Source organism: Octopus bimaculoides, chromosome 3 (genome assembly GCF_046866305.1).
Source record: "Octopus bimaculoides isolate indiv1 chromosome 3, ASM4686630v1, whole genome shotgun sequence".
NCBI lineage: Eukaryota > Metazoa > Mollusca > Cephalopoda > Octopoda > Octopodidae > Octopus > Octopus bimaculoides.
The window spans coordinates 79,173,490-79,194,724 of NC_142930.1; the positions used below are offsets into that span (position 1 = coordinate 79,173,490).

Sequence of the window (21,235 nt, forward strand, 5' to 3'; positions counted from 1 at the left end):
TATATATATATATATATATAAACACACACACACACAAACATACAAGATTTTTTTTTTTAAATAGGCAAGGATGTTTCATACTGTGATTATATATAACCCTAATTTATTACATTCTCCATACAATTAGCGATCAGAAACTTAAGTGCTAATAAACGAGGGAGATAACCTTAATTAAAATCTTTGAGATGTGATGCAGATGGCTTGATTCCAGTGTTAATTACATTGATCTTATTCCTTCAATTAGAGATAATCAATCCTATGAAAAGAAAATGTAATGAACTACTTACTGTTTTACCGGAGCCAGTCTGGGCACAGGCCATTAGATCACGACCAGCTTGTATAATTGGAATGGCATTTTTCTGGATCGGAGTTGGTTTCTCAAATTTGGCACGATAAATGTTTTCCATTATCTTTTGCTGGAATTGGGCTTCTTCAAAATCAACCAAACCGTTTGGAGCAGCTCGCCCAGAAATTTCGACTGGAATATCATCATACTTAGCAAAATTGATACCCGTTGGGAATGGACTGAAAGATTGCACTCTCATCTTCTGGTGGTGGAGGTGGGATGTATGGAGCTTCACCACCTTGAGCATCTTGAGAAAATATTCAGAAGCATACATTTATATTACATACCTACTGAGCTGCGAATTAATTAAATCTTATAATCAAACCCAATAATCATCATTTTATTAGTTATTCTATATTTGTTCCTGAAACCACAAATTCTTGAACTTAGAGCATTAAACCCAGGGAAATACTTTCTAAGAGGAAGAGGCCTGACAAAGTCGGTTTTGTCCATCAGGTATTTATTTAGTCAATCCTAACAAAGTTAAGACTTACCTAAAAAAGTTTTGAACTTGTGAAAATACATGAAGTGAGATGTGTCCAATAACAGTGCCAACCTTAGAAATAGTTGAAAAGTAAAATATTGTGCAGTATACCATTCTAACTGACGTCCCTCACCAAATTGTTGTATTAACACCAAGTTACTTCATGCATAACAAAAAGTATAATGGTTTGAAATAAATTGATAGTTGTTAAGGCAATTTACCTCTCGAGATAAGATACTCAGTCACATACCCCTGAATGATTCTCCTAATTGGTAACTGTTCAAACCAGCATGATTTTTTCTCAGTTAATTGCGAAAATACATTTAATCATGTGATTACGAGGATAGGGAACATTTCATACACATTGAAGTTCCAAGTGACTCAACACCAAGCCAGACTGCAAGTACGGCTGCACATATGAAACAGTCATATGAGTAAAATTTAAGTTTAAGCAATACAAATATTTATAACAAAATATATGCAATACAACTTCTAGTAAATTAATGCATTTGATATAATAATGAAAATACAAGCATCTCTTACCTCCTAATGTCATATGGTCAGGCACTTTATCAAATGCATCTATGAAATGAAACAATTTAGATATCTTAATTCAAAGCAGAAAGTTTTGGTTGGTTTTAAATGCATTTTAGCCCTTTTAGAACAACTTTTATTCAGTCTACAGTGAAAACAACAGTATTGTTCAGTTGGCTGCAAATATAGTTTGAATCTTGAATAATCTAAATTACAATTTGTACTCAATATGCCAATGCTCCAACAATTACATACATTTTCATTAGTAAAATAGTGGTAGTAGACCAACTGGGTCACTGTGAAACCTGAGAAATACATTAGATTCCACAATTAAATACTAATATGATTAGACTACAAAATTTTTATCAAAGCAAATTAGAAATAGCATAAAAAATCTTTACCTGAACCTTTACATGAACTGACATTAAATCGAGATGCATTCCTTACATTACAACCAGCATTCCCAGACTTGTAGCGAGCACCATTACCTAAATTCAAGTAGAAGAAAAGAATCTATCAGTAATTTGCTGAACATGAAGCTGAATTTGTGACAGAGGTATAGTAGATGACTGTGCTGGATTAGGCAGAAAAGGTAAATATATAGCAAGTGCAACTAGCTGACTTTTTTGAATGGGCAACATCAATTGTAAAAAACACAAAATGTAGATGGTTGAGGAAACAACTAGGTGCCAAAAGAATTGGTCTATGTTTAGAGGAGGAGACAGCAATAGATTACATTAATGCATTTGAAGAGTGAATGTTGAATAAAAAACCAAGCAGCTCACTAGGGTAGACAGATAAAATCTAAAAATGAGAGAACTGTTTGACCCTTTCATTACCAAACAGCCCAAAACTGCCAGAGAAAAAGTTTGGTTAATTTTACTAAACTGTCCCAAAACAGCTGTAATAACCTACTCATATTTTAACCCGTTCATTACCAAACCGCCCAAAAAAAATTTGGGTTCATGTGACCAAGCCACCCAAAACCGCCCATAATCACATTCATATTTAAATGAGAATATCAGAGCAAATCTCGTTAGTACATTCGTGAAAACACATGATTATACTGCATAAACAGTTCAGCTACAGTTTTGTACAACGATCAATATGTAATTTTAATTTTGTGAAATTTTTTTCCAAATTTTTTCCTCGCGTGTTTTAAAAATTTGTAATTCTGACAAAAAATGAATACGAATTTCATTCTGTGAAGCAGCGAGTCAAAATTCGAAAGATTTTCCACTGAAGACCTTGATAAATCTAACTCTATAACTGAAGAAAACAAAAAAAAAAAAGAAGCACGTGGTATTTAATAATGAACCTGATATTTCATTTTCCGAAAGTGAAAGCAGTGAATCCGAGAGCTCCGATGACAACGATAAAGAGAATAAATTGGCACCTGAATGGAGTAAAAATTTAAAGACTGTTTCTTTCAGTGATTTTTCTGAAAAAACTGGACCAAGCCAGTTTTTCCCAGGAGAGCAAAGCTTTGGACTATTTTGTTTTGCTTTTTCCTATGTACCTATTTGAAATAATTACGGCGGAAACAAACCGTTACGTTGAAAGTAAACAAAATGTAAAAAACGATAGTTTGTGGTTTCCCACAAGCTTAACCCTTTCGTTACCCTATTTCTAACCAAATTACACCCCTTATGTGTTTCAATTAATTTCTAACATAATCATAAATTTAGGCTGGTTTCATTAAACAACTAACTTTTTTATTTATCAACATATTAATGTGATTTTTGGAAGATAAATTAACGAAAGGTTCTCAACCAATTCTATACCAAAATTTTTGTCACAAAGTGACTTTAATTACAGGTAAATTCAACAAAATATAAAATTATTTAAATTTTTGTTCAAACATCGCTATAGAAAATGGGTTATTAGCTAATATTCAATTGGGTATACAACAAAATATTATTATAGAAGAGTTGTGCACATTACTGGATTTATTACTGTCTCTTTTGCCAGTATAAAATTAAAATCCAGAGCAGTACCCAGTATTTGATTCACAAATCTTTTCCAAACTTTGATCCCCCATTTTGTGCGCTTTCCTGGCATATACTGTTGAAAACGCACTCGGCCTTTATAGCCCACCATATCCTTATCTATAAACTGTTTTATATGTGCTTTGAACACAGTCAATGAGGGGTCTTATTTTAAATAAGGGATCAAAGTCTGGTTTTCCACGTACTGGTGTACTGCTCGTGTCTCTTACATGTAGATATTGAGTCAATTTTAAAAACCGTACCCTCGTCATTATACTTGAGACATATTCGTCGCCAAAGGGTTCATCACTACTCCAGTAATTTGTTATTCTAGGTAACTTTCTAATGCCCATAATAATATTTATGGCAAAATATGCTTTAATTTCATTCAAGTTTATGGGAAACCTCAAACTATCCTTTTTTACGCTTTGTTTACATTTAGCGTAACGGTTTGTTTCCGCCGTAATCAATTCAAATAGGCACATCGGAAAAAGCAAAAAGAAATAGTCTAAAGCTTTACTCTCCTGGGTAAGACTGTGACTTGGTCCAGTTTCTTCAGAAAAATCACTGAAAGAAGGAGTTTTTAAATTTTCACTCCATTCAGGTACTAATTCATTCTCTTTATCGCTATCATCGGAGCTCTCGGATTCACTGCTTTCATTTTCGGAAAATGAAACCTCAGATTCATTATCAAATACCACGTGCTTTTTTTTTTTATCGGTTACAGAGTTAGATTTATCAAGGTCTTCAACGGAAAATCCTTCGAATTCTGACTCGCTGCTTGACAGAATAAAATTCGTATCCATTTTTTTGTCAGGATTACAAATTTGGAAAACACAAGAACAAATTTGGAAAAAAATCTCCCAAAATTCACAAAATTAAAAAAACATGTTGATCGTCGAACAAAACTATTGCTGAACTGTTTACACAAATAATCACGTGTTTTCACGAATGTACTAACGAGATTTGCTCAGATATTCTCATTTTAAATATGAATAGGTGATTACGGGCGGTTTTGGGCGGCTTGGTCACATGAGCCAAAATTTTTTTCGGGCGGCTTTGGGCGGTTTGGTAACGAAAGGGTTAAATGAAATTAAGGCATATTTTGCCATAAATATTATTATGGGCATTAGAAAGTTACCCAGAATAACAAACTACTGGAGTAGTAATGAACCCTTTGGAGACGAATATGTCTCGAGTATAATGAAGAGGACATGATTTTTGAAATTGACTCCGTATTTACATGAGACAAAGCAGTACACCAGTACGTGGAGAACCAGACTTTGATCTCTTATTTAAAATAAGACCCCTCATTAACTGTGTTCAAAACACATATAAAGCAGTTTATAAACCAGGGAGATATTTATCTATTGATGAGGGTATGATGGGCTATAAAGGCTGAGTGCATTTTCAACAATATATGCCAGGAAAGCCCACAAAATGGGGGATCAAAGTCTGGAAGATTTGTGAATCAAACTGGGTACTGCTCTAGATTTGAATTTTATACAGGAAAAAGAGACAAATATGTAAGTCAGCATAGCCTAGGGTATGATGTGGTCTGGAATTTATCACTTCCATAACATAACCAGGACCGTATATATTTTTTGACCGATTTTCCAGTTCAGCCAAACGTGCGGCGAATTTAGATACTGTGGCAACATATTCATGTGCTACAGTGATCACTAGTAGAAAAGGACTGCAGTTGGATATAGAAAAAGCAAAATTAAAAAAAAAAGGTGAAATAATTCAACGACTGAAAGGAAATTTACTAGCAACCGCATATAGAGACAAGAGGCAGATTAATTTTCTATCTACCTGTGCATGGCCACATGTGGGTGAAAATGGCACACCATTTGTGAACCTTGATTATAACAGGTACATAGGTGGTGTAGATCGGCTGAATCAGGTGATTGTCTTATTATCCAGTTGGCAGACCGGGGAATAAATGGTGGCGATACCTGGTTTGGTATATAGTAATTATGAGTATTACTAATGCATTTATACTATATACCAAATCGGGACCGGCTCAAATGTGATGCGACCATCTGCAGTTCCATGCAGATGTAGCAACACAACTAAGAGCTGGTTATTCATCCAAAAAAATAACTGTAGAGAGAAAAAGCAAAGCCTGCCAGAAGGATATTCCTCTGAATTCAGCCGATCTCCATAAATTAGAAAAAAAATTCAAGGGTCGCAAATGCCTTCATTAAAAAAGGAAAGCTCCTAGTGGAAGGGGTGATGAAACAACTTTGCAATGTGCATTCTGCAAGGTGGCATTATGCAGAGCAGGGTGCTTTACAAGTTTTCATGGTAGGAATATTGTTTGATTTGATTTTATAACTATTTTCAAATTTACTTCGTTTTTATTTTTCTTTATGTGTAATTTTAATTTACTTGTACGGAGAGTGACGAATTTAGATTAATTTCTTTTGTAAATCATTATTGTATATTTCTGTGTATCTATGTATGTGGAAGAGCTTATTTAATCTAGTTGATGGTGTGTGTGTATTTTGTTTTCTAATTTTCTTCAGACAAATTCTAGTTTTTCGTTTTACTTATACCTTTATGGTACACCTGTCTTTTGTGTGTTTAATTTCACCTTATGAATCCAGTAATGTGCACAACTCTTCTGTAGTAACATCGTTAGGAATGAGAACCCAGGTTCGAAATTTCCCCAAGACACCTGACGAAGGCTGGAGGGTATATCAGCCGAAACGTGTTAACAACAAACAAGATGACAAATATCCATCAAATGTAAATAGTGTAAATAATTTTCTATGCTGATGGTCAAACAATTTGAATAATTTTATATTTTGTTGAATATACCTGTATTTACCTGTAATTAGATTCGCTTTGAGACAAAAGTTATAAAACAAATTTGGTTAAGAATCTTTTGTTAAATTGTGTTCCAAAAATCACATTGTGTTGATAAATAAAAAAAGTCAGAGTTGCTTTATTAAACTAATCAAAATTCAAAATTATTTTAGAATTTAATTGAAACACATAAGGGGTATATTCTGGTTAGAAATACAGTAATGAAAGGGTTAAAAGCAAAATGCTTCCACAAACCCAATTAACAATTACAGTTATGAAAATTTGTGGAAGCATAAAAATACTATGTGATTAATATCAAGACCATGAAAAAATAGTCTGCTAGGTTTAAAAGATCAGAGAATAACATATGCTTAAAGTGAAAAAACTGACCTGGTCTACTTTGATTACTGTCACCTTGGTCTCTTCCAGAACTAGAATTACAAATTAGACAAGTGTTAGAATTTCATTAAAAATTGAGTAATGGAATTAAAATGAATATTTAAAATGAGCTGTACCTGAACTTGAACTCTTTTCGACTATGGTATTCTGGAGAGAAAAAGAAAAAAAGATTATTTTAGTATCAAACCATGTTCAAAAGAGTAAAGAATTTTTTCTTAAATCAGTTTAATTTGCAATGAAAATAGCAACTGTTATAAAAGTAACAATGTTATTTAATTATAGAGTGAAATAGTAAATCATTATTTAATGTCAGTTTTTCACACAATCATGGGTTGGACAGTTTGACAGGATCCAGCAAACTGCAGCTGAGCATAAGAGAGGATATGGCTAGTGGAAGGAGTGGGTGGAATTACAAACATGTGAAGAGAGAGTGACAGGCCAGAGATAGAGGAGAGGTGAATTTAGTCAATGAGATAGAGATATGGCTTGGCAGGGAGAGAAAGAAGCTGCTCATGGATGACAGATAAGGAAGCAGGAGATGAGCAGGGAATAGGAGCATTGGGGAGGAAGGTATAGAGGTACATAAGGGTAGCTGTAGTAAGTGGAGTGTAAAGGCAGATAAGAGGCCATTTGAGATTGAAAGCAGATACAAGATGAAATATGGCAGATGTGAGGAGGATAACAAGAGACAAAGAAGGGAAGTGATCAGTGAAAACAGTGAGAAAGTAAAAAATGAGAATCAGGAATTGAAGTAGTTCCAGCAGTGGGGATATAACTAGTAGCACAAAGAATGGAGGGAGGATATGTACTGAAAAGGGATTGTAGGGGAAGGGGGAGCTAGAGATAAATTGAGGGTGATACTCCACAAGGCAGGGCCCAGCATGTACAAACATAGACAAAATGCTTTTAGGAATTAATTTTTGGTGAAATGGAGAAGTCCTTTACAGCACAGAAAATTGCCAATCATCTCAGTCCTTTATCACCTCTTCCATCTATTTTAAGTGACTGGCACTTCCTTATGCAACTGTCCTCATTCATACAAGTCATGACCAAACCAGCAGTCTTCTATTGCAGACTGATTCCTTTTATGCTTAATATTTCTCTCTACACATTAGCACTTTGTCAGATATTCACACTGACATTGTACATACTAGCTTCATTCCTCTTTAGTCTTTGCATGACCTCTACATTTTGAATTCAAGTCTCACTATTATGTAGCATTTCTATTCATACACAAGTATCATACAATCTGCCTTTCACTGAGAGAGAACTACCTCATGTTGCCAACAGAAGTAATAGCTCTCTGAACTTACTCCATCCTATTCTAATTCAATCAACAATACTTTCAGTATATCCTCCTTCACTTCTAATTAGGTCACCTTGGTAACTATTTCCAAGTTATTAGACAAAATCTATTTCCCATGTGTCCTTATTCCACTGCATTTCTTGCATGTCCATAGCTTGCACTGGGTACACCATATGGAATTCCTGCCCACACCTTTCTAACATACTGAGCAGGGCTACTTAACTGGGAGGAGTACAATCCTGTCCATTTCCCTGCATCTTAGCACTTTGGTCTTTACTAAGTTAGCTTTAAGGCCTTTTAATTCCAAGTTTTGCTTCCACACCTGGAATTTTTCTATTTCTATTACAGATTGTGCTATGAAAACAAGATCTTCAACATATAGTAGTTCCCAGAAGTAGCTGGTCTTAAATTCCTGTTATGGCCTGGAGGAGGAGGAGGAGGAAGACTGAAAACCAAGCCCTAGTGAACTACATGTTCTCTAAAATTATTGCTGAACTCATGGCTAACTTTCACCTTACTGACAGCACCCCTGTACATGATTGTATATCTTTCACAAGCCATTCATCTACCTTTAGTTTCCTTAGAGACAAGATCATAGAGCAAGGGACTATGTCGAAAGCTTTCTCCAAGTCAATAAATGCCAAGTACAATGGCTTATGCTTAGCTAATAACTACACCCGCAGTTATCTAAGATGGAATCAGTAGTACTTCTCCCTGATATAAAACCAAACTGCATCTCATCTACTCTAATTTGGTACATAATTGGGTTATAACTTTCTTTAACTTCAAATTAAAGTATCCTTAAGCTTGTGTGCAGTATTATAAACATGGACAAGCATAACTTTTTGTATCAGTTATATTTATATATTCAGCCATGTATCAAGCAACCACTACATGGGTTACCTCAAGTACTTTTACTTGCTTCCAGGAGCTAAAATGGCTTTGACAAATGGAAAAGTTACCCGTGAAGAGACAAAATGTAAAATTTTGGCATTTCATATTTTAGAACTTCATTCATATTACATATGATCTCTTAACCTCTTCGATATCAACCTGTCTTGTTCTTTAACAGAAAACTACATGACAGAAACTCCAATTACACAAGTCCACTCATATGAAATTTGTGAAGTATAACCATTACTTTCAGGATACTGCCTGTAATACTTCTCTGGACACTTGAGTAAAATTAAAAATTTTTAAAGTTAAATTTTTTTTTTTAATACAAAACTCAACCAGCACCATCACTTTTCATCCTCTGTTCTCACCTTGTTTTGAACAGTTTTTCAATGACCTCAACACACTCGTCAGGAGCTGCCTTCTCACTCATTGGCACCCTTTCACTTTATTTGTGCACACACCAATTCAACTGAACTTGGTCAAACATGTCCTACTATCATTATCCTCTACCTCAATTATACTCTCATTTTCTGATTTACATTTTTGCATCTAAGGTATCTGCTCTCTACCAATACAAAACATCACTATTTTCCTCAGATTTTACTGCTTTGCAATTTGGTATATTTATACCTTATGCTAATGCATAAGGTACAATACATTTCCCTTAAAATTATTGGAAAGAAACCAAGTGGAAATAAAGGCAGTACATGCATAAAGGAGTTGTAAAGGAATTACACTGAACATAAACTTGATATTATACAATGATTTAATGCAAGAATAACACCCTAAAACCCTAACACAGCATCAGAAGTGATGCTTAAAATAGAGCTCTTGATTGTATCTTATCTATAAAAGGCAGATTTTCTCTGTGTGTGTTTAAAATTCATACATTTACACAATTCCAAATTTCTTGGATTAAAGAATTGCAATTAATATTCTAAATACAATTAGTTAGGTCACTGCGTCATTTTTTCACTCAAAAATAACTCATAATAACGAATAAAATCCATAAAACTACACAAATAAACATTTTCCCCCTAATAAAATCTAATTTCCTCTTTCTACTACCTTTACAAATCCTTTCAACTCCTACTTTCTCTTATGAACCTTTACGAACAATCCAACAACAAATACAAAAAGAATGGAAGGAGAAACACTGACAGTAAAAGAAAACTATTTCAGTATCAAAACTTAAACAATCACATTTCGATAGTTTAATGACAGATAGTTTCACTTTAATGGTTTCATTTTTCATACGACATACATATATACATACATACACCATTCTAATTGGCGGGAATTGTAAGTTATTTCTGACTCGTCCTTCAACATGATAAAGAAAAAAAAAAAAAAAAAAGAAGCTACACATCTTTTCCAAATACAATCGACAAACATTTATTTCCTACTAACTGAATTTTTGGAAAATCTTTTCGTAAATCTTGATTAACACCCGCACGATTACCTACCTAGCCCTAACTCTAACATTGTAGTGAAAATTGTGCGGATGTTAATCTGAAAATTTAATCTTTTTTAAAACACTTTTACTTACTAACATTTTTTTCATTTAGTGCTTGTGTTTGTGTTGCCCATATATATATATATATATATATATATATATATATATATATATATATATATATATATATATATATATATATATATATATACACTTAAGACTTAGTTGTGGGTAGGGACTTTGATCGGCAGAGGTCATTGTTATTATTATTTTAAATTTTTCCCACAAGGGCGGCTTCAGGCAGGTGGAGAATAGTCGATTATATCGACCCCTGTGTTCAACTGGTACTTATTTTTTAGACTCCGAAAGGATGAAAGGCAAAGTTGACTTCGGCAGAATTTGAACTCAGAACATAGAGATGGGCACAAACCTCCCGTCGCTACACTGATTCTGCAGAACAGGGTTGAGTGTTAAAACCAACTTTAAAGTGTAAATATAGATGTTTTTGAATTTACACTCATACATACCTACAAATACACACATGCATACAAATAAACACATACATACAAATACCTGTCAGTCTCTTCCAAATACGATCAACAGTCATTTATTCCTTACAAACTGAATTTTTTAATATCTTTCTTAAAACGCATTTACTTACTACCATATATATATATATATATATATATATATATATAAACACAGAATACACATTAATACACACATACATACAAATACCTGTCATTTTTTTTATTTAGTGTGTGTGTGTTGCTGAAGTTCTGTATCTGTGTGAAGCCTTTTTAAAAGTTTATAGAAATCCACATTTTCATATAAATTTTTACATCAATGGAATTTTCTCGATGTGAACTTTCCAGTGCAGTAACTACATTTTTTAAATTCCGTTTACTTTGTGTGATTTAAGGGAGATTTGGCTGTTGTTTCTACCAACTTTTATATTTCTTCCCTTCTACCTGTACTGGCGTTCTTACACATCAATCACGTGCTTGCCATATAATATACAGAGTAAGAGTAAAAGAGAGAGAGAGAGAGAGAGAGAGAGAGAGAAAGTGATACATACAAAGTCATACATTAACTTGCTTTAAGACTATTCTTTCCTTCTACCTTTTCACTCTTACTTCGTTCTTCTTCCTCTCCCATTTAATAGCTTTCTTCTATCCCTCTACCTCTAACATATTTTTCGTAACATAGAAACGTAAAAATATACACAACCACACATACGTGATCTGTGACAACAACATAAACATTAACATTATAGATATAAGATTTAGTTTGTGTGTTTCTTATATAAACATGTGCACGCATTGCTATTTTATAACTGTCTTCCGTTCTCCCTTCCTCTCTTTCTCTTTCTTCATTGCTCTCGTTCTCTATTCCTATCTCCCCCCCCTCTCTCGCTCTCTCAAACGCATACACGCGCATGTACACACAAGTATTCACTACAAGATAACTCATGTTCGTCAATGTTTTGTAAATATACAAACTACAGAGCTTATGGACAACACATTGCAAATCAGTGAACTTCATTACAAATGTGGGTAATTTTTCAGATTAACACCCGCACAATTTTCACTAGGGTGTTATGGTTACGGTTTTTGGGTCAGTGTTACAGTTACAGTTTTAGGGTTACATAATTGTGCAGGTGTTAATCTGAAAAATTACTGAAATGTGAAAACTACTGACCCTGCCATTTGTTATAACTTTCGTTCTGTTTAATATGTACATAGATTATGCCTCCGAAGAAGAGAGTTTGCTGGGGGAAAGACAGCAACCCGTTTAAAAAGACAGCAACAGACTGCAGCAATTCACCACATTCCAGAAGCTGCTTTGAACATAATGCAAAATGGTGCATCAACATCTTCTGCCCAATCTGATAGAATTCTGGCAGAACTGTGTAGCAACAGATCCCCAGCAGTTGCTTCATCAGAAATTGCCGTCCTACCTCTTGTGAAAAGGAATTATCCTGCTATGTATAATCAAGGCGGCGCAAAAAGTTGTTTTGCACAAGCATTTGTATAGCCAATTAGACGGATGAAACTTACGTACACTTAATATTGTTACGCAAAACAACCTTCACACTTTCCCTATTAATTTCATCGTCTTTTGAATTATGAACATATTTACATCATAAGGGTTTTTTTCGTTGTAAGGTTTTCTTTTTTTTATTTGATTTTCACCTAGCAAGACTTATCATAGATGGTGTAAGTCACACCCGGACAACGTCGAGCTATACTGCTAGTAGGTTAATAAATAGATGGGTGGTTCAAGCAAAACTTAAAAGTTTGTAAAAAGATTTACATAAAGTAGAAAGTGCAAATTTTCTTGTTAGTAAAGGTTTGTTTAAAATCTTCAAGAGAAACCTTAATTTCCACATTAAAATGACCAATGAAATTATCAGTGCTAAAGGTTATACACTAGGTTACAATTGAAATCAATGACCATGAATCTTTTCAAAGGCTGTTTTATAAAAATTTTTGCCTTGCTGTAGAAGATGGTATTGGGCATGTTTTCAACAAAATATGCACCTTTTGCATAATGATCCAAGCCACCCAGAGAAATTAAATGATTCTTCTGATAATGTAAAAATGTAATATACCGCAAGAATACAACTTCTTTGCTCCAGTCAACATATCAAGGTGTGACAGCTACCGTCAAGGATTACTATCAGAAAACAACTTTGAAACAACTCATTAAAGAGGGAAGGTTTAAACCAACAGTTAGGAACTGATGGAAAAAAAATTCAACATTATGTATACTGTGGATAACATACTTAATTGAAGCCCTCAGCTATGGTGTTTGACAAAACACATGACGAAACTGTATTATTAACTTACATGTTTTCTAACAAGTCAACCATGAAGTTCAAAATATTTTGACAAACATAGGCAAATGATGCAGAGTTTGAAGTCACCACAGATGAGTTGCAAGGGTACCTGAGACAAACTAATCTAAGGGGAACTGATAATGTTATTACAAGAGCAAGAAGTTCCAACCATTCCACTTAACATCTTAAGGGTTGGCACTTATAGAAGTTGCTCCCGAGACAATCCTGACCATGAAAAATTTACAAAGCATTCATAATGTGCTCAGTTCCTACATTCAGTTATGCAAAGAGGTATTCTGAAAGCATTTACCCTTTGGCATTCGAACCAACCATACCAGGCCCAAATATTCTACTGGATTTGTGTTCAAACCGACCAGATCAGAGCTCTTGCAACTATTCTGCTATGTCATTCTAAAGGTAAACAAAACACATCACTGAAATCGCAAAGCTACATGATAATGTATGATTAATTCTAAATGTGAATAAATACACATAACATTTGACATGGTAATCTGAATGTTAAAGCTTTAACCCTTTTGATACCCACCCAGCTGAAACCACCTCCAGCTCTATAGTACAAATATCTTGTTAGTATAAGTTCTGAATTAAAATATTCCAAACCTTAGTCCCAGTTTATGTTCCTAACAATAGCTGAATGATAACTAAGTTATTTTATTAATTTTTTATGTTTAAAATTAATTGAAAGAAACAGAGAGCATCTCAAGAGAAGTACAGTAACAAAAGGGTTAAACAAGTTTATGGATGTTGATGAGGGTACAAGACTGTGTCACTCTTCCCAGTAACTCCTACCGTACCACCAATTAACTAGTAGCAGTCAACATTATTTGTGGTGACATGTGCACTAAATCAGACTTAAGTAATAAACAATAGGAAGTATGAGCCAACAGCAAAATCACTGATAATGTAAAATAGCCTACAATGTTGTAATAACCCAGTGAACAGGAGGGAGGAGAGAGAATATATTGAATATATGGTGTGTCGTTAACTAGATGGCATATCAATCATAACCCAACTTTTACTCTAGTAGCACTACTTATACATGTTTCTAATCAATTCAAGAATGAGTCACAACATCCACTCAGTAAATCATGCACAATAAACCTGAAGCCATTTCACATAAGTAGCCGGAAAAACTTACCAGATCTTCAATCTTAGCCACCTTTTGGCTGTACCATTAGAAGTTCTACCTAAAACCATATCAAATACAAATGATAAAACTTCTGAAAACTATTTTAGATTAGTCACCTTGCTTAACCTGCCATACTTCTGCTGCATCTGCTTTAGTTCAGTTTGCACATTTTTCTCCTTAAATTCCAAACATTACACATTTTTCCCCAAGGACAATACCTGTTCCTAGTCTGCACAAATCTACCTGGATTATGTCCTCGGAACATCACTTGACAGCCTCGGTTTCACACTCACAAAAAGAAAATCAATCAGACATCCAGCTCAAAAAATAACCTATGTAGATTATGCTGACGATTTAGCCTTGCTCTCTGACACAATATCAAACTGCAACCAATTCAGTATCGAGAATTCGTTGCATGTGATGTTGGACTTTTCCATGCAACAGCCTGGATGCTTACCGAAAAAAATGGAATCCAAGCTGGCTGGAGCTTACATCTGAATGTTAAGAACAGTGTTAAACACATTTTGGAGAACTCATCCCACCAAGAAACAGCTGTATGGAAATCTGCTTGTTTCCAACATTAATAGGGAAAGGCACTTGTGCTTTGTGGGACATTGCTGGTGAGCTAAACAAGAGCTGGCGAGTGACCTACTACTATGGAAGCCAAAGCATGGCCATACTGAAGTTGGTCATCCAAACACGATGTAGATTAATTTGGAGACACTGGACGCCTCAAAATGAAAATCCATGCTAGCATAATCAAAATAGTTTCCATTGATTAGAAACTTAAGTCTAGATGTATCCTAACCTCTTCAATGAACTCTGATGCATAACTACACACTGATACAGTATTTATGTCCTAAGAAATAAAACCTACACCAGTAGAATAAATAGATGACTTGAATATACTATTTTAAACCTCAATAAAATTTTTTTTAAAGTTAAAAAAACGTAATTTTCATCCACTTGGTCATATTACTGTAGCTTAAGATTACAAGATCACTTTCTCAGACAGTGTAAGTATTGTAAAGGTGACAAACAAGGACTGACACTGCTAAAACAATCCTTTAAAGAATAAAAAAAAAAAACTTACTGTTTTCTTGTTCAGCATCAGAGTTCCAATCTTCCTCTGAATTATTGATTGATGGACTAGGTGAGTCTCTCCTCCTCCCAGCATTCAGGTTTCTGAAGCCTCTACAACCAGGCTGCTTTCTCTGTTGGTCTGGCCTCCAAAACTTTTTTGGTACTGAATCAGAGTGACTATTCATTGCGACATTATTGTAAAAGGTAGCATTTGACAAAGGGCTGCTGTTATCACAGTTACCATTGGTGACATTGTTATTTACAGAATAGTCATCATCCCAACACTCATCATTAAATTGGCCAGACGAAGGAGGCGGAATTGAATGTTTGGTAACTTGGTCATTTTCATTGAAGTCTAAGAAAGCAAGTCCTCGACCTCTTCCCCTATTCAATAAAATAACAAAATGTATATCATGTAATCATATAGAAGTAATTTGAAAAAAAAATGTTTAATTTTTAATACCAAAAATTTTAACAGCTGTAGATAACTAGACTGCACGTTTTAGAATAAAATTTTATGCTCAAATCATTTGTTTTTCATATCACTAACTGATATAAGTCACTCATACTCGCTTTGGGTAGTAGCGCTAATTTGCCACTACCTTTATGCCGTGCGTAAAGTAGAATTCCGCCAAAAAATAAAAAAATTGCTATGTATTGTTCTCCTTCCAAGGTAGAAACACCATTAGCTGTAGATAAGTTAACTCCACAATCTGAAGCAATTATTTTACTAAGATAAATATAAACCCAAAAATTGAATTTGGTCCAGATGGACTATATGTAATCTGAACCGTCCCTCCCTTATTTTTTTCTTTTTTTTTACGGAATCCCACGTTTTAGGCTATGGAGATTCCGATTCTGAAAAAAAAAAAATTTTTTAAATCTCAATTTCAAAATTTCGATTCCACCCCCACCCGGTTTTTATATAGATCCACAGGGTAAACCTAACCCTAACTCAAACCCTAACCCTGACCCTAAACCTAACCCTAGCACTAGTTTTGTGAGATTTGCTGTTATTTCTAGCATGTAAATAGCCTGTTTGGTGGGGGGAGGGATTGAAATTTTTCAAACAATTTTTTTTCAGAATCGGAATCTCCATAGCCTAAAACGTGGGATTCCGTAAAAAAAATTAATAAATAAGGAGGGGAAAGGTTCAGATTACATATAGTCCGTCTCTGAGGATTTACAAACAACAGTTGAATGAAAATTTGGGATCAAAAGATTGATAAAATTGAAATAAATTAACAGATACCTTGTTTTCCTTTTCATATTTCACTTTATAAAAACGTTAATGGCAGAAAATGGAAAAAACCACCGACAAAAATAGACTAAGTAAAACTAAAAATGTTGCGTTCAGTTTCATTTACTATAAATAGAATGAGTGGTGGGGCGACGTTTAACATAAAAGGTCAACAACGAGAGAAAAAAAATTTCCGACAACCTGAAAGCAAATGTTTTGACTGGTGTACCAGAACTTTAACTTCCGTAGACAATTTATTGAAAATTATGACACAAAAGACATCAAAGAAAAATAATTTCTGTTGAAACTGAAATTAAAAAAAAAAAGCACCATAACTAAAACATTTGAAGTGCTACACTTGTACCGTTCGATGATCTATTACAATTCAAAAGTATTTGCTGAGAAGAGAAACTTTGCCTATGTTCCTTTCTATAACAAAAATCCACAAACGCTCAACAAACCCAGAATGTGTGTGTCGATTTTGATATTTTGGAGGTATGATAATAAATATTACACAGATTTAATAACTTTCATATCTACCTTAGGCAGACACGAAAAAGATAAGATGACGTGGGAAACAGTACAGGCGCCGTCAACTAGCTTTACGGACATGTGCACATGTAAAATCAACGACGTCGTATAGCAAAACGTCTGGAAGTTATATCTAACGGAGATTTTGTGAAAAGTTGAAACCTGAAAATGGATTTATTTCCTTATCCCAAAAATAAAACTGAACGAATGTAAAAGTTTTTAGAATAAAACGTTTAACAATAATAATTCAAACAATTATTAAAGCAGATAAGTTAGAAAAGTGACGCCACGTGCTTTCAAAAATGATCCGCCAAATTCAAAGACTTAATCTCACCGAAATATTAATTACTGCCTTCAAAAGGGAGATAAATTAAAATTCCTTTTTACGACTTATTTTATTATGAAATTCTCAAAGACGGTAAACCACCTCTCACTGAGACAAATCCAAAATAAGCTAAGGACTTCCGCTATTATTTTTTTTTTCAAGACAGTCTTAAAAATAATCTAACAGGTATCACAAAGGATATGTCTTAAACGACATATGAACAAAATTGAACTTCAATTTGTTTCGATTGCTTACTGAAACTTTTGTGTAAACATCCTTTACAAAAAAATACGAACAGGTTCTCTTCTAGATTTGATACTTGGCTGTCGTCAAATTTCAAAATTCATTTACACGCACACACAACACGTTAGAGATTTGGGGTTGGAGTTTAAACGAGAACCCAATAATATAGATTTGTGACTAGTAAGAAAGCCAACAGAGAAATGATCCGTTCAAAGTGTCCCGTTGATATTTAATCACCTAGAGGTTTTGCTACATCATTCTTGCTTAGCATTTCTAACAACATAAGGCCAGTTTCGTGTAAGATTCCCGCCACAAAAAAGGGGATTGTTAGTGGTGGAAGCATTGAAAAATAATTATCCAAAAATAAAGGCAGCAAAATGTATGCCTTGTACCGAACAAACAATATGTTGATTTGAGCGTTAATATGTGAATAGATATGACATAAAACTTTTATATATATATATACCATATTATGTTAATTAATATCGATTTTTTATGATATTAATTAATATCGAATTTTTACCATATATATATATATATGTATATGGCGGACACAGATACATATATATACACATACATATATACACACACACACATATATATTTGGATTTTTATCCATTATTATTATTATATATAGCGGACACATACACACACCTTCCTATCAATATACTATATATATATATATATATATATATATAATATATATATATTATATATATATACACACACACACTAAGTAGTATGCTTGCGAGAACTACGATACGTATTCATAATGATTGCATATACATTAGAAATGGATGGATTTATAAAAATCAATGTACGTTTGTATTTAAAATAAAAGGTAATAAACATATATTATAAATATCTTTAGAATGTTAACAAGTGCGTTCACGATATAGAAACCTGTATGTAGGCTCATACAGCACATGTATAGTAAATGGGGAAAACATGACCATTAAATGTTTTTAAACATTTTTTTCCCTATAAGCAGAAAAAATTCCCCAATCAAAACAAACTGAATAGTTTAGCCGACCTACAGAATTCAAAGAGTGTTTAATGAAAAAATAAAAAAAACAAAACAAGACATTGCCGACAAAGTTACTCACCGTGCCATCTTACAAAATGCACGTGCTCCTTTTCTGGGGAAACGCTAAATAAAAACGTCACAGGTCAGAGTTGATGGTTAAAAGCACTTTAGTCCGGCGGATTACTACGCTTCCACACGCTCCTGTAAATGCGCCGCAAAAAGTTTCGTTTCGTCTCACTCTACTTCAGTTTTAAAATATATAAACTATAAACAAACTTTACAAATAAAGCACCTGAAGTTCGTGTTTGTCAGAAGTCCGTATACGCTTTAAAATGACAAAACAACGTCATAACATTTCTTTTTTAGCTCTGGGCATCTCTGATGTAGCAACTCTGACCAACGACGTTCATCCTATCTTTTAATTAGGCAAAGTGAATCTAAATCTTCTCCTTTCAAGACTCTAGAATGTGATTTCAGGGATATTTGACTGTTATTTCTAACAAGTCTATTGATATTGTAATAACTATTATATTGTCAGTTCGGTTTTTACTGGGTTTACTTTCATTTAAACATTCCTGGTCTTGTCATCGACTTCTTTTCACCGAATTACGTCTTGACCCTCACAAAACGTCAACGTACTTAGATGCACTTTTTCAGCAGTTCACTAGGTTAGCAGAAAGAAGCTAAATATATCAAGTTCATTGTCACTCAATATAATAAAAGAGAACTGGACCTAAAAACATGACATACACCTGAATTCATTTACTCATAATTTTTCAACATAGTGTCTTTAATGAAATTTTGCAGCGATACATTTTCAAGGATGTAGTTTACGTTTATATGTTCGTAACAATTTTTTTTTAGAAGTTTCCGTACAATCCCCAGTCTTCGGTCTTGTTTCCTCGTAATTATCTTTAAAATGTATTTCTTAGAATGACATTTTGGAGAAATTTTTCGAAAATGTTGTTTATAGAGTATTTCCCATCAACATTATTCTAATCTACACCTTCAAAAACGTATCCCTACAAAATTTCACTTTAAAATGTACATTTTTCAGTAAGTCATGAGGAAACAAAACCTGTAGGTTGATATCAATCTATAATTATGCTCACACATACATATATATATATATATATATATATATATATATATACTAGCAGAAATACCCTGCCTTGTTCGGGATTAAAATAGTATAGTTATTTATTGTCTTACTTGTTTCAGTCATGTGACTGCAGCCACGCTGGGGCAGCACCGTTGAGCGAACAAATCGACCACAGGATTCATTCTTTGTAAGCCTAGTACTTATTCTGTCAGTGTCTTTTGCTGAACCGCTAAGTTGTGGGAACGTAAACAAAATTAATATAATATAATGATACTATATACATGAATTTAAGGTATCCTCTATAGGTAATCAAATGAATTCAAACCAAATTACACATTATAACATAGCTAAATAGTTTATGGGATTGTTAATAGGGGCATCTAAACTACTTAGTCTATGCCATTAAACCAGTAATAACATTGTAACCACTAAAGTTAATTTATTAAAAAATATTTCCTATAATCAAAAAGAGAGCAATAATGGATATTTACTCAATATATATAAAAGATAATAGGCTATAAGATGCAAAAAAAAAAATGTTGAATAGACATATACTCAATTAGCACCCAAATAATCTAAACTCAATACACCAAAAAGAATAAAGAACAAATATACACAGACATATATATATATATATATATATATATACATACACATACATATATACATATATATACACATACATATATATACACACATATATATATATGTATACATATATACACACATACACATACCCATAGATACATATACATACATATATACACATACACACAAATACATACACATACACACACAAACATATACCCATATACAACTATGTATATACATGGTGACGTCATTTGGTGCCAAAATATAGTCGCCATTACTGCGTTTTCATCCACGCATGCGCAGGGAATAGTTCCGGAAGGAACACAGGAAGAGTCCCATGCGCATGCGTGGAATTCAACATCTGAGGCGTTCCCGCTCTTTTCATCCTCTTTCTCGGCTGGCCGGCCATGAGCATGGTCGTGTCAAGCTGTCTCTCCAGCATTCCAACTCTGGGGACAGCTCACAGCAACCATGCCTATTTCCTCCATAAATAAATATTGTTGTGTTGAAAGTTCGGAGTCAGCGTTACGTTGTTTCTTTTGAATTTAATATAGGAAAGCGGGTGTACACCTAATGGTGTATAACCACTTTCCTATATACATATATATATATATATATACACACACATACACAAACATATAAACAATAAATATACATACATATAAACATATATATACATACATACATACATATACATACACACACACACACATATATATATATATACACATATACATATATATACACACACATACACAAACATATAAACAATAAATATACATACATACATACATATACACACACACACACACACACACACACACATATATATATATATATATATATATATACATAGCGACAGTGGCTGTGTGGTAAG

General features: G+C 33.7%; 1 protein-coding gene across 1 annotated transcript in view; it reads right to left on the bottom strand.

Moving 5' to 3' along the window:
* The window catches only part of LOC106880074 (putative ATP-dependent RNA helicase DDX4), a 33,909-nt gene extending 15,104 nt beyond the window's left edge, over positions 1-18,805 (bottom strand). Inside the window, 8 exon segments of the mRNA XM_052966296.2 lie at positions 288-512; positions 514-593; positions 1,374-1,412; positions 1,766-1,852; positions 6,557-6,597; positions 6,682-6,712; positions 15,310-15,683; positions 18,745-18,805. Coding sequence (XP_052822256.2) covers positions 288-512; positions 514-593; positions 1,374-1,412; positions 1,766-1,852; positions 6,557-6,597; positions 6,682-6,712; positions 15,310-15,683; positions 18,745-18,752 — 885 coding nt within the window. The 5' untranslated portion in view covers positions 18,753-18,805.
* Positions 18,806-21,235: the final 2,430 nt, after the last annotated feature.